This window comes from Musa acuminata, chromosome BXJ2-7, assembly GCF_036884655.1.
Source record: "Musa acuminata AAA Group cultivar baxijiao chromosome BXJ2-7, Cavendish_Baxijiao_AAA, whole genome shotgun sequence".
Lineage (NCBI taxonomy): Eukaryota > Viridiplantae > Streptophyta > Magnoliopsida > Zingiberales > Musaceae > Musa > Musa acuminata.
The window spans coordinates 22,723,025-22,736,795 of record NC_088344.1 but is presented as its reverse complement, the minus strand read 5'-3'; the positions used below and the strand labels follow the sequence as shown (position 1 = coordinate 22,736,795).

The 13,771-nt window shown below is 41.5% G+C and overlaps 3 protein-coding genes across 3 annotated transcripts; all 3 read right to left on the bottom strand.

The window, feature by feature from the left end:
- Positions 1-467: 467 nt before the first annotated feature.
- LOC135617383 (probable xyloglucan endotransglucosylase/hydrolase protein 7) lies at positions 468-2,412 on the bottom strand. The gene is made up of 4 exons (XM_065117498.1): positions 2,170-2,412; positions 1,987-2,087; positions 1,704-1,900; positions 468-973 (listed from the first exon to the last, which is right to left on the bottom strand). The coding sequence occupies exons 1-4, from the start codon at positions 2,357-2,359 to the stop codon at positions 574-576; spliced, it is 888 nt and encodes a 295-aa protein (XP_064973570.1). The 5' UTR covers positions 2,360-2,412; the 3' UTR covers positions 468-573.
- Positions 2,413-4,812: 2,400 nt separating this feature from the next.
- On the bottom strand, positions 4,813-7,791 carry LOC135617381 (homeobox-leucine zipper protein HAT22-like). The gene is made up of 4 exons (XM_065117495.1): positions 6,706-7,791; positions 5,616-6,641; positions 5,468-5,547; positions 4,813-5,349 (listed from the first exon to the last, which is right to left on the bottom strand). Exons 2-4 carry the CDS (start codon positions 5,949-5,951, stop codon positions 5,061-5,063), a joined length of 705 nt encoding a protein of 234 aa, XP_064973567.1. The 5' UTR covers positions 5,952-6,641; positions 6,706-7,791; the 3' UTR covers positions 4,813-5,060.
- A 152-nt stretch (positions 7,792-7,943) lies between these two features.
- On the bottom strand, positions 7,944-10,139 carry LOC135617382 (glutaredoxin-C8-like). The gene is made up of 4 exons (XM_065117497.1): positions 9,878-10,139; positions 9,072-9,145; positions 8,300-8,398; positions 7,944-8,216 (listed from the first exon to the last, which is right to left on the bottom strand). The coding sequence occupies exons 1-4, from the start codon at positions 10,030-10,032 to the stop codon at positions 8,146-8,148; spliced, it is 399 nt and encodes a 132-aa protein (XP_064973569.1). The 5' UTR covers positions 10,033-10,139; the 3' UTR covers positions 7,944-8,145.
- Between the last annotated feature and the right edge of the window lie 3,632 nt (positions 10,140-13,771).

Below are 13,771 nucleotides of genomic sequence, written 5' to 3'. Positions count from 1 at the left end.
GACATGCAACCCAGAAAGAATTACAAGTAGCATAACCGATCGAGCTTAAACAACCACAAAACAAAATTCCCATAGTCAAGTCTTTCAGTTTCATGAATCTCAAACAACGTTCGAACCACAGACATTAAGCAAAGTTGTTCCAAAGTTGAGATGATGCCTTGTGGCGAGAAAGATCAAGACATCCTTCTCGTGAAATCCTCGGATGCAGATTCCAGGGGCTCAGAAGATGATGATGATGATGATGGCTTCTCTTGGTGTGAATGTAAAGCAACAGACCGTAGAAGGTGGTGAGAGAGCGAAGACCGGAGATGACTCGGGGCTTTCGCTTGGAATGGCCAATGATAGTTTTCAGGTTGGCTACTCCCCATGTTATAATCTGTGGGGAGGCGGGGGCGAGGGGTTGACCAGGTCAACGAAATTGATATGTGGAACATTGTCAACGCATGGTCTCAATTTGGGAGCTCTCATCGCATAAAACCACAACAGGCTAAAGTTCCTTGCACCAATCCATCATATTATTCTCTGGTCCTGCACACCCACACACACACGCAGGCCACTTCAGCTTCGTCTCCTTCAGTAGCCAGCCAAGCATTCTGGGGGCGGGACCGGGTAACGAGTCCGATCAGTACAGTAGTCGTAGACGAGGTGGTTCACCCTCACCCAACGATACGCCCTGGCCTGAGCCGCGTTGAGCTGCTGGAACGAGGGAGCCTCCCACCAGTTGGCCACCGTGGTGGCGCAGCTGCCGAGGCCGCCAGCTGGAGCAGCGCACGCCGCCTCGATGTCGAAATCCTTGTAGTAGGCGCGGAACGGCGCTTTGCCCCAATCGATCTTCTCGAGGCCGCCCCTCGTCGCCCAGTCGTCGCCGTTCCACAGCGTGGAGTAGATCCCCATGGGCTGCGCGTCGGGGTACGCCACCCCGCGTGCTTGGTTGTTCTTGTACACTCTGATGGGAATGGCATCGACGAAAAAGCTGCACCACGAGAGTCAAGTGGGTTGATGTTTCATGTGGTGGTGAAGACATGGTGACGCATAAACAGAGCGTTCTACATTACCGAAGGGAATATGAAAAGCACCCTTCTTTTGTTTGTTTTTGGTGTATTATATGTTCGATCATCGATAGAGATTCCATTCCGAGCTAAAAATAAGCTAGTGGAAATATTCTCGTGATAGTTTAGCAGGCCATATATAAAGTAAAATTAATCTAATATCAACATGCAGAAGGAAGCAGGTGGAGGCAACCCTTTTCGCCTGTCCTCTTTTGGTGATGGCATCCTTCCTCTCTGGGCTGTCTCTCTTTTCGTGAGTGACGCAACGAATGGGTGCCCCTTGCTTCCGACACAGAGCCTTGAGGTGCTAATAATGCTGACAAAGTGCAGCACAGCCTTTGTCGTAACCTGCTATTATTGCTTGTGACTGGATCAGGTGATGTTCTACCTCTCATGATCGATAAATTTCAGGTGGGTCCTCTTCCTGTTTTCCTCAGAAAGGAGGGCACCTCTGAACCAAGCCATGTCTCAGAGAAACCAAACAGGTCGTAGCTTTATGACGTAGGGTTGATGAAGTGGGAAAGTATCTAATACTTGCAAATCAAGATCTCAGAGAAACCAATCAGGTTGTAGCTTGATGACATTGATTTTTATGGTTTTCTTCTTCTTGTAAGCCCAGTGGTAGTAGCAGTAGCAGAGGTATGGAATACTCACACAACGTGGTGGTGATTCCACAGTATGGAGTAGGTGTGGAAGTCTGCGGATGGATCAAACCAGAGGTTCACCCTCTGCTCTCTGTCTCCCTTCCCGTGCGCGTACACGTTGGTCTGAACCGTGTATGGCTGCCCCGACCTGTTCCCCAAGAACTCAAAATCCAGCTCATCTCGTATGGCATCCGTCTCCGAACTCAGCTGCAAAGAAATCCTCCACCGGTTTGTCGTTAGCCATGCACGGCGTACGAAAGCAAGAGAGCGGTTAGAATGAGCAGAGAACTCACGTAGAAAGCTGTTACTGTGCCTGCAGAATCCCCGGAGATGAGCTTGATCTTCATGCTCACATGCCCGAACATTAACTTATTCTTCGAAGCAAATCCACAACCTTTTTATGAGCCGCCATCGTTTTCAGGATCGATGAGGAACGGGGAAACCGAAGAGGAGGGGAAAGTGGATAAGATGTATACCGGAGGATCGATCGAGGAGGAGTTGTATCGCAGCGCCACCACCGGTCCGTGAGACGTGGGAATCAGCCCATGTTACGTGGAAATCTCGCGCGAAGTCTGCAGGCCTCGCCATGGACGGAGGAAGCTGAGAGAGCAGAGGCAGAAGAGAGAAGACAGCAGCACGGAAGAAGGCTGTCTTGGCCATGGCCATTCCCGTTGGGCTTGGGTGGGATCGCTTGGGCTTGCGGCAATCGAGTGGTGCGTGGTTCACGTACTTATAGCCGGGAGAGTACAACTTGTTAATGTTATGTTGTCAGAGGTAGCCTGCCGTGCATGGTAGTGAGACTGAGAGCTTTAGGTCTGAGGCATTGATTGGTAAAGAAACCTGGATGGAAAGCCTCAATGCCAGCCTAGAATGGGGCCACAGGCGAGAGTAATGTGGAGTTACAGCTGCTGCTCCTGTAGAATGTGGATGGGACCAGCAGTGCTTCCCGAGTGCAGCAAATAGCTTCCTCCACAAATGACAACCTTACCATGTAAACGGAGAAGGTCTATGATCTCCCACTTCCATGGTCTGTGTGTGGATGAGGCTGGGCCAAAGAGACGGCCGCCGCCTGGAAGTTCGACTGACAGCTTGATGTGTGCCTGCTCGGCTGGCATGCAGCATGGGAGTTTAAATCCTGGAATCTACAACAGTTGTTTCTAATCTTTCTTTTTCTTTTGGTTCATTCTGAAATTTTCTGGGGTCATGTAATGATAGCAGAGCCAGCAAATGTGAGGCTAATCTTTTCAGCTCACATCATGTCTACGTTTCCTCACTTCTTTCTCTCCTATATCTTGCGTCCTGTGTTGTACACCATCGCACGAAAGTGTGTGACCTTGTGCGGTTCTTACCGAATGAGTCAGACTCATTAAAGTAATCTCTCTGAGGTAGGTTGTTGTTGTTGTTGTAGTCTCTAATATCTTTGAAGGATAAGCAACTGATGTATGTAAGGACTAAGAATCCCTATGAATAATATTCTTTATATCTTTAGATGTTAATGTGGGAAGAAAGATTTGAGTGTGAATCAATTCCACCAAAGTTGGAATTTAGAAATAGCAAACCATGTTTATTATTATTATTATTATTATTATTATTATTATTATTATTATTATTATTTTGTAACATCATCATCTCCTCCTCCTATTCTGGTATTGAATTTGAACCAAAATAGCGTGACCTATTGAATGAAGTATGGACTTCATATGAATTGGCACAGCACAATTACTAATCCATCGCATGCAAGTCTGTGGACTGTGGACTGAGACATATGCGAATCCGTACGTCTGTCCTCCCAACACTTTGGATTTCTCAAATACTGTAGAGAGAAATTAGTGGATTCAACCGAAGGAGTAGGTGAGTGCTTAGGAGTTTTGTTCTTTGCCTTGTAGACGACGACTCCTATCCTTGGGAGAAAACTGTGATTAGGTCATCGTATTAAGCAGGAAGACCAAAGACTTTGGTAGGTGTGGATCAACCTCACCCTCACATCGCCGACCAACAACGCTAATTGCGATATCATAGTGAGCAATGATACGGTGACGTTGTTGTTTACGTTTACCGAAAAGATAGCTACGAATCTCATTGCCACACTGTTCGAAGATCGTGCGAGAGAATGTTTCTACAGCCATGACTCTGGCGTAGTTGACAAGGTATCTCTTGAACCGATCTTTGTGTTGCTGAGATAGACAAGCTTGGACAAATCTACCGGTGTAACGTTGAAAGGATAGGAGGACGATCTGCACCCACACACGTCACTGAAACATGCAACAATGATAAAGAAGCTTTAAGGGGAAGAAGAGAAGACTCTCATGCCTCCTCTGACTAGTATAAGAGACGTCAGTTTCAGCGTTGATCGGTGGCCTTGATCGATCGCTACGGAATCCATTGGCTTTATTACTAGAGAACACAAAGCTTAGTTTGGGGGCATTTTACCAAATAATAATAATAATAATAATAATATTATTATTATTATTAGACTTTTACTAAATGAAGCATTATTGGTTGGTTTTTACTAGAACAGTTTTTTTTTTATCAATTTGATTAAAATATCCTTCGTTCTCTATTGTCGTCGTCGTCGTCCTTTGCTTCTACCTTAAGTAATATCATTTGCGCTTTTTCTTCCTTCTCTTTTTTTTCGTTATTATCAACCTCTCATGTGAAACGTTAAGGAAAGATAGATGACAAGGAAAAAGAAGAATAAATAAGAATATGATTGATAACGACAATGACAATTTGATGACGATGAAGATGACAATGGTCGAAGGCGACTGACGAGGGCAAATGAGTATTTTCATTAAATTGATAAAAAAAAATCCCCAAGTAAAAATTAATTAACGACTCAGATTCGATATTAGAAATATTCTTTAGTTGAAATGCCCTACTTGGGATTTGTTTTCAGGAAATTTTCTCATAGAGGTTTGAACCGGTGAACAATAAGACGTCCGATGGTGGGTATGACATGCTGCAGTTGACTTAGTCAACCGACCAACGTTTTACGCAGTTTGACTTCTTCTTGATGATTTTAATGTGACATCGCACTATGTAGTTTAGTACTGAATGGATGTCACATGGAATGAGACTGGAAAAGGAGACTTGTTTTTCTCCCATCGTGCGAAGACATATTTCGGTCTTATCATATAGTATCTTTCCCAACTTAATTTCTCCTCCTCTGTCTCGTCCACCCATCAAGTTCCAAGTTGTAGGGATACATTTGCTAAGAGTAGGTAGATCAAATCTAAATTCCCAATCGACTGGGAACAAAATATGTGTACAAAAGTTGGATCAAACAGATGAATTCCAAAGTACATGTATTTTGCTTTCTGATGCAACCCTACTTCAACATCCATCTTCTAATTCACACGACAATAAGTTAGTTTTGCAGACGGAGTAGGGCAGTATTTACAGGCACCAGCTGCGGCGGCCTCTTCATGCCGTCCTCCAAGGCACTGCTCTTTCTCTTTCCGGCGGCCGCGATCTTCTCACAGGCGGGGCACGTGATCAGCGTTGCTGCCTTGAGAAGTTGCACGTAGAACGGCGACGCCGGAGTCGCAGACCGCAGCTCCTGCAGCTCCTTCTTTAGCCTCCGGTTCTCGTCAATCAGTCTGTCGCAGTGCATCCTGAGGCACTCGTAATCCAGCTCGATCCGCTTTAACTTCGTCCTGCATGCGTACAGCGTTTCAAACCAAGCATGTTACAGACCAAGAAACAAGGGAATCTGCATGCACACTCCAGATCAAGCCACTAGCTTTGCATCGAACACGGGTTCGTATGCAGTACCTGGCTCTTCTATTCTGGAACCAGACTTCCACTTGTCGTGGCCGTATATTTAGCCGGTGCGCCAAATCTTGCTTCTGCATCTGCAAACGTAATCCTTGTATGTATTAGGTTGCCCAAGGAAACGAGGGTTTCATATTTCACCACTAACCGTATTAAGGGTGCTGCGCTGTCTGAAGCTATCTTCGAGCAACGTCACTTGTTCGATCGTGAGCTTCAGCTTCTTTCTTGTGCCGACTGGTTTGTCGTCGCTCAGGTTGCTGCTGTCATCCTTACCGCTGACACCATCCTCCTCCTCCTCCTCCTCCTCCTCCTCATCGAGCTCCTTCCATCTCGATACGCTGCCTACATGTCGGTGCGTATCTTCTTCTTCTTCTTCTTCTTTCGGATGATGCGGGAATAGGACATGAAGACTTGTGCTCGGCGTGAACTGTCTGCCACCACCTATCGCGAGGGAAAGGCTAGTATTGCAATCGCCTTCTTCCATGCTAACCTATATGTTATGATGGTTCCTCGGAAGACAAAAGGGAAGGCTTTATAGAGGGTACAGATCACAAGGAGAGTCGCGGTGCTTCCATGAGGTAATAAAAAGCTTTTATAGGCATAAGATATATTATAATTCATTGCCTACTTCTCGGCAGTTTCTTACGGTGGCGCAGTCTGATAGCAATGGTTCCCTTCGACTTGACAAGCAGCGTCTGATGAGTGACAGTAGAAACTGAGATCGACGAAGGATATCGAAGGCAGGTGTCAAGCAGGTTTTCCTGCGACGGAGTTGACATGATAAATAGGCTTTGATCGAGACACACGATTACTGTGTGTTTGATGAACATCATGTTACGTATGAAACTTGGCAGACTGGTGGAGCTCGTCCCACAACCTCTTTGACCGTCACTACACTACATTAAGAAGAAATCTCAAAGCAAGACCATGGCAAATCTCCAACCATACAGAAGAAGTTGACCTGGTCAGGGCGTGTCTCGATGTCGAAACCCGAGGACTAATCTATGAACAGTATGATTGCCATCGATTAAAGTCCACCCATGCTCCCCAGCCATTGACAATTAGCTCTTAAGCATGCCATCGACACCCACTTGATCGCCATAGTTACGGCAGTAATGATCATTATTTCTGGAATTTGGGGCTGAAGGTTGACCACGGTTGTCAACACCAAACCCTGTTGACGCAAGGATTAGGATGACGAATATCTTAGATTTTGGAACTTGGTAGACAAGCCATACCTCTTGACTGTGATGATGATGATCCTTTTTTTTCTCATGCAGCAGCTGCATTTTGGAACTTACTCGTTTGATAAGTCACATGATTACTGAATAATTTGTTCATGATATTTACGTAAACCATAGACTATCACTTTTCTGCTTCTTTACACTTCTCAAAAGAATAAAAATAATGATAATAATGCTTCCACCCCTTTGCTATCATTGACAAAAGAAGAAGAGACATGGAGACAAAAAAAATGTCGATAGCTAGTTTTATACGGAATATGATCACAACTCAATTTAAACTGAAGTAATTTAATACGGTTAGAGTTTATGATTATACACAAAAAAAAACAATGAATTATAAAAGAAGAAGCCAAGCAAACAGACAGCCATTTACCAGTCACTGCCAAAGTTCCAGGGGCATTTCAAAGAGTTTGTGAGAAGCACAACAACAACAACAATAATCTGATACTAAGAAGTGTGCCTGTCCTGTAGTTCCATGTTTAGAGCAAGTCGATCTCCGTCTTTTATTAGTCTAACACGAAAGAGCATGCTACCGACTTTTCTTTTATATGAATCATTTTGATAAAATACCATGTCACCCCCAGGGTCCAAGTTTTAGATGAACAGCACAGAATATGAGAAAGCACTATCCTAAAAATGAATTGAAAAAAACAAAAAAAACAAAAGTCTCTGTTAGTACTCCATTTGAAGTTGATAGTGTGTCGGTAACTTCGTCACAAATTCTAGAAACTGGGTGCTATTTGGTGGTCTAAACTAACACAATACTTCAACATAGCAGCATGAGGAAGAATGTTTTAAAAAAAAAAAGTATAAATATTAGCTAGATCTGGTGCTACGAAGCCGATAGAGTTAGAAATCGTGATATACTAGTGCAAATTACAATCAGATTCCCTAACTGGAATTAGCACCTTAGAAGGAGTTTAAAGAAGAGTTTTGGTGCACAAGGAAAATGATGTTCACACTTTAGCAAAGCAAAGCGTAACGTGTCAGTGCACACAGTTGGCCAACAAGGGCGTCTGTGCTGAAGCCGGCGAGCGTAGGATGACCAAACAATTTCAGGCCTTCAACCATCCATCCGGTGGAAAGACGGTAAAAGCTGAAAAATGTGAAAGAAACCAGAACTATCAATTGAAAAGGATTAGTGTTTGAAGTGCACTTGTCGAACAATATCATGCTAATATCTCAGGTATATGTTGACACAATCACATCTAAATGGGAAGGAAATCATAATATGAAATCTGAACTGTAAAGATGGAATATATGCATACCTCACAAGAAACAAAGATATAACAAACCAAGAAACATCATATCCTAGTTTGTAACATCAAAATCATGTCCAGGAAATATTAAGTTTGTTTTAGAGAGACCTGCAGGTCATGTAAGATTTAATGCTTCCATATCCCAACTTTCCAAAAGTTAGTCATAGGGCATTATTTACGGATCATCTTTTGAGCCAATACCAAGAAGAGTCAGAAGCCTCCCATTTTCATAAGCTTCAACAGTATCTGTAATGCATGTGAATCCAAGAGGAAATTAGCTAAAATTTTGAAAGTGAAAAAAGATAATGAAGGCAAAAAATGTTTGGTACCATCAGAACCACCCAAGTGCTTTCCACGGACAAACACTTGAGGGACTGTACGCCTCCCAACAATATCAGACAGTGCATCTTGAATTTCCGACCCATCCTCTACACAGAAAAAGAGAAAGGCAATGAAACAATAATTTAAACTATGTATTATCATGCCCCCGAGGAGTCATAATGGCATACAAGGCCTTCTTGTAATCGAACACCTAAAGTATCAAAGGCTATCTAGTTATTTAACCATGCCAAGAATTACTGACTAATAAATAGTATGTAGAATTTGTGCCCGGAGACCACATTCTTGAACATATCTGAAGTTATATAGGACAAATCATGAGCTCAGCTTAGAAACAGGCATCAGGAGTTTCATGATTAGTAGATTGAAGAGAGTTACTCCAAGGACCTAATTTGATACATTTCTTTCTAAATATATTTGCATGCATAGGAGATAGAATACTTCGATGTTTTAAGTCACACAGTCTCGGCATTGACGATCCTCCAAAAATTGAAGTCAAAACTGTTTTTAGTTTGCAGTAAGAAAGATGAAGAATCATCCTTCTTACCGCTCCTTCAAACTACATCTCTTCTTCTTCTTCTTCTTCTTCTTCTTCTGCTTCTCCATCTATTTTATTTTCACTAGAAATTATACGGCAAAACAGGATCTTCTTTCCTTCCAATCTTGATAGCGTCGTGTGCACTTCTTTCAAGGGAATTAAACACAAAAAGCCACAGCTTAGTTGCATGGCAAAAGGATTGCATGAAGTTGCAGGAAACAAACCTATCTCATCCAGCTCCAGAACACATGGTTCCTTCTTCAATTCTTGAAAAACTGCTTTTGCTGTCATACAATACCTGTCCGAGCAGTAAGAAGAATTGAGGATTTTATTGACAGAATCAAAATAATTGCCAAGGAACAAAAAGAATTTATTTGTAAACAGAATGATTGCCTCATAATTACACATCCGGACATACAAGTTGACAATGTGTATACAATGCTCTAGGTGGAAGACTTACTGCAAATAAACAAAAATAGTTTCTTGTACTAAAATGTATCTAGAGCTTCAGTGCCTATCCATGACCCCAATATGATCAGCTAGCTAAACAAAAATCATCCAGTGCTACCGAAAAGTACTTGCTTCTGATTCAACAAAAGAAATTAACAATTAGCTTGCAGGAGTGAAGGTAACAGGGCTGTCCTATATGCAATTCATTTTCCTACCAAAATTTGTAAACAAGCATATCAAATCCTTAAAGTATTCCTCCGAACTCCGCAAATTTCATATTGCAGTATGCTTATTATTTAATCCGAAGGTGCATATAGCATGACGCTAAGATGTGAGCGCCATGGTCAATGAGATAACAACCCAATTGGCGCCATCTCCCAATCCAAGACCCAGCGTTCGTCTTGCAGGAGGCAAGAGCACGATCCCACAGCCCATTTCATGCGATAAGAAGAAATCGATCAAGATGGAAAGCCAACAAGTATAACCTATCAACCCGAATTACGATGGAGAGATCAACATAGGTAGGTAGGACATCGAGGATGAAATCGCGACAAGAAGCTCGAGTGGAAAATGTACATACGGGCAATAGGACTTGGAGAAGATGACGATGTCATGGGAGGATACGGTTTTCTTCACGAAAGCCACCTTGTTGGAGGCGGAGGAAACGAGAGTCCGCCACCGCAAGCACGGCCGCTGATGCCACACCGACACGCCTCCGGCCGCCGCCGACGCCATGGGTCAGCAAATGGGGAAAGGCGGAGGAGTTGGGGAGGGAGACCGAACGACGATGATTAGGTGGGTAGCGAACGGATGACGCCGAGAGACGATCGGACGCGTGCGATTGGGTGAATCCTTCACTAACTAAATCCCAGCGGTTGGTAAGGCTTGCTTCGTTAAATCGTAAAATTAGGATTTACTGTGTAATTAATTTCCCATTAACACTTTAATTCCGTTATTGCGTATATAATATTAAGAAAAATGAAGCTCGCAAATAGCAATATAATATGAAAAGGATTCAATTGAAACGGAGAGAGAGAGAGAGAGAGAGATAATAATCAAATTAGGCTCCACCCTTCTTTGAGTTGCTCAAATTTGTTATAGGTGAAATCAAACCAAATGGATTGATGGATCCAAAGAGATAGATATAATAATCATATGAAAGAGGAGTTCTACCATCCTAAACAAAAGACTAAATTTGAGCTGAATTCAATAAATTATGAGATTATACAATTTAACTTTACCAAGTGCCATATTCATCCAAAGATAGATGGATTTACCAAGTTTATGGCTGATTGGGGATCTTCCTGAGCCACCCTTGAGATTGTTGAGGTGGTCGACTGCGGTGGTCCGATCGCGACGGGACAATCGTCTCCTCTGGAAGGGAACTCCTCGCCCGAGCATGTGGTGGGAGGCGCTCCGTCTTCGTCCCTGCACACAGGTCGAGTCGGGAAGCTCGACTTGACCCCTCTAACGATCAAGTCAGTTGATAGTCACAAGGGGTTTTATCTTTGTTTTCCCTCCTCCCCCTCGAGTCGAACGCGAGGGTTTTTATAGGGAAGTTTATTGTTTCTTGATGTGCCCACTTGCAGGGGGGCAGGCCCATACTTTCGATAGCGTCCGACACTAATGTTGGCGTTGCGTGAAGAACCAAGCTTGTGCAGGACATGGCGTGCCTCGATCGTCGTCCTGGTCTGCCTCGATCAGACGCGTCAAGTCAAACAGAGGCGTGGATCATTATCTTGGAGGAGCTGATGTCAACACACGTCCCATCATTATTACTGCTATCAATTACCAGTATCAATTATCACTATCAATGGCAAAACATCTTGATGAGTGTAAAATTTTGCTCATCATCACTAAAGCTAAATGAATTAGTTCAGCAGAATCTCATATTATATTTGCTTACCTAAAGTCATCTTCTTTATTAGCTAATAATAAATTTGTAATAGTTTGTTCCTTATTAAATTTTTAAGACTTATTAAATTTCTAGTGAGTATCATTAGCTTATGCTAGAAAAATTAATTTTTAATTATAGTTTCCAGTATTAGGAGTGTTATTTTATCCTTATTGTATTGATAATATTTACTATTGAATATAATAAAACATCTTTGCATAGATCCGCTGGACTCTAAAAAAATATAGCTAAAGAAATTACGACGAGAAATATATTTTATTATGTAATGATTTATAGTAAGTATTATTATATTATATACAGCTAATTAATTATATTTTTTTGTTAGATGTGACTTCTACGATGCCTTCGTCACCTTGCCTTCACTATCTCAAGCTTTGTCACCCACTCTCATCTACCCATAGTTTATAGTTAATTATCATAATTATATTAATCATTTTAAAATTGTTTTATGCTCTTAAAGCTGTGAGGCTATCCTTTTTAATATTATGCTCTCCAATTTTTAATATTACATCATAATTATAGGAATAGAAGTCTCATGTAAGCGTATTTGTATGAAACATTCGATTCGATCCTGTACTTTAATGTTTGTTGGTGTCGAATTTAAGTTTCTTTTATTTTGTGTGTATCAAATATTAACTTTGGGCATATGTATTAGAAATATTTTAAAGAAAAGCTTATGAACAAACAAAATATAGAAAACTTAAGTATATGTTTGTTTCTAGTAACGATAGTATACGCTAGTTATAAGGTACTTTGCAAGTCAATCATGTGAGTGATTACACACGTATGATACGTTATATAATTTTTTTGTTAGGATCAAGTCGACACTAGAAGGGGAGTGAATTAGTACTTTCGATAAAATCTATGTCAATTTTAAAACTTTGTTCGATGAAATCCGTATCGGAAAGATGTTAACTTAAAAACACGTACGAAAATGTAATAAGCGTAATGAAAATAGTAAATAATCAGTTTGCGATATAAATGATAAGCATAAAGTAAATGCAAACCAGATTTTAAAGTGGTTTGGTCATTGTGACCTACATTCACTCGAGACCATCAGCTTCCACTACCGATCTTATCTCAACGAGCGAAGATCAACTACCCTTACAACTCTTTCTCCTTTTGATAGACTCAAGAGAGAACCTTTACAACCTCCCTTTTAGACCTCACTCTTCCTTTAGAAAACTTCAAACTTTAGGAGAAAGAGACTCTAAATCCTTTCAACTCAAGTATTCTTTCCCTTTTTTTCAACTCAATTTCTTGTTGTTCCATGCTAGAATAGTTGGAATATTTATAGACCTTAAATGACTTCAAAATTTGAGTCAAAAAAGGTCTCATCCCGGGTTTCCCGGGTCCTGGCGGTACCACCGCCTACAACATTGACACTGGGTGGTACTACCGCCTAACATAGTTTGGGAGATTATGTACCGCCTGGGTGGTACAATCGCATGACACTAGGTGGTACCATTGCTCAGTATAGTCATACCACCACCTAACAGTATATAAAAGTGTGCTCTTGACTTTTTCAGCGTATGGGTGGTTCTTCCTAACTTTGGGTGATCGGATGAGCCTTCCAGTTGGCCCAAAATAGTCTTAACTCAAGCCTAATGGACCCCTAATTAAGTTGAAATGGTTACATCCGAAATCAACTCAATTACGACCTAAACTAATTCGATCTAGACAAATTATTACAAAGCACGAATCATCTATTATTTGGTATGTCGTTGGTTTTTCCGGTGCTTCGTCCAATCCTTCGGTGCATTGTCCTCTCCTTCGGCGTATTGCCCAATTAGCATATTGCCTTCTCGCAACATTCGATCTCCTTAGCGCAATGTCCGATCTTTTTGGCCCGATGCCTAAACTCATGGCACGAAGCCTTCTACCAACACGTCGACTATTCCTCTGGTCTGATGTTCAATCTTCTGGCATGTTCAATTTCGACCCAACTTCTTATTCTTCTTACTTTAATTAATTTGTCTCTCCTGATGGAAGCTAGTCTTGCATCACTCAAAACGTAAATTAGATCATAACATTATCAATTGGTTTCATCGTAAAAATCTGAGATTCAATATTTCTTACTAATTATTATTAGTTTTTTCTCACTTTATGTTCCTTGTTACATATATTGTGATATTCTTGAATCTATGTAATAAAAATTTGATCATGATAATGAGACCAATTCACCTATAAACAAAAACCCTAAATATTTTTTATCATAGGTTACTCGAGAGAGACATCGAAATAACTAAATAGACTGGTGTGCTATATAACTACTTATATGGTGACACTAAGGATATAATGCAGGTTCTCATTGAAGAATAAGTTCACTGAATGATCCGCTCACAGAATGTTAGATGGTTGATGATAACTTATTATCGGACAGTGATTCCATAGTTCTAGTTTTGTGTCTGGGCCTTAAACTTGAGATACCAAGGGCGTCATGTATGAGTACTCTACTCTTTGATATAAGACTTATAGGTATGAAAGTTTTCGATCTAGCACATCCAGTTATCGGGAGAGATAACCAACTTTACGAGGGTAATTGAATATTGGTAGAGG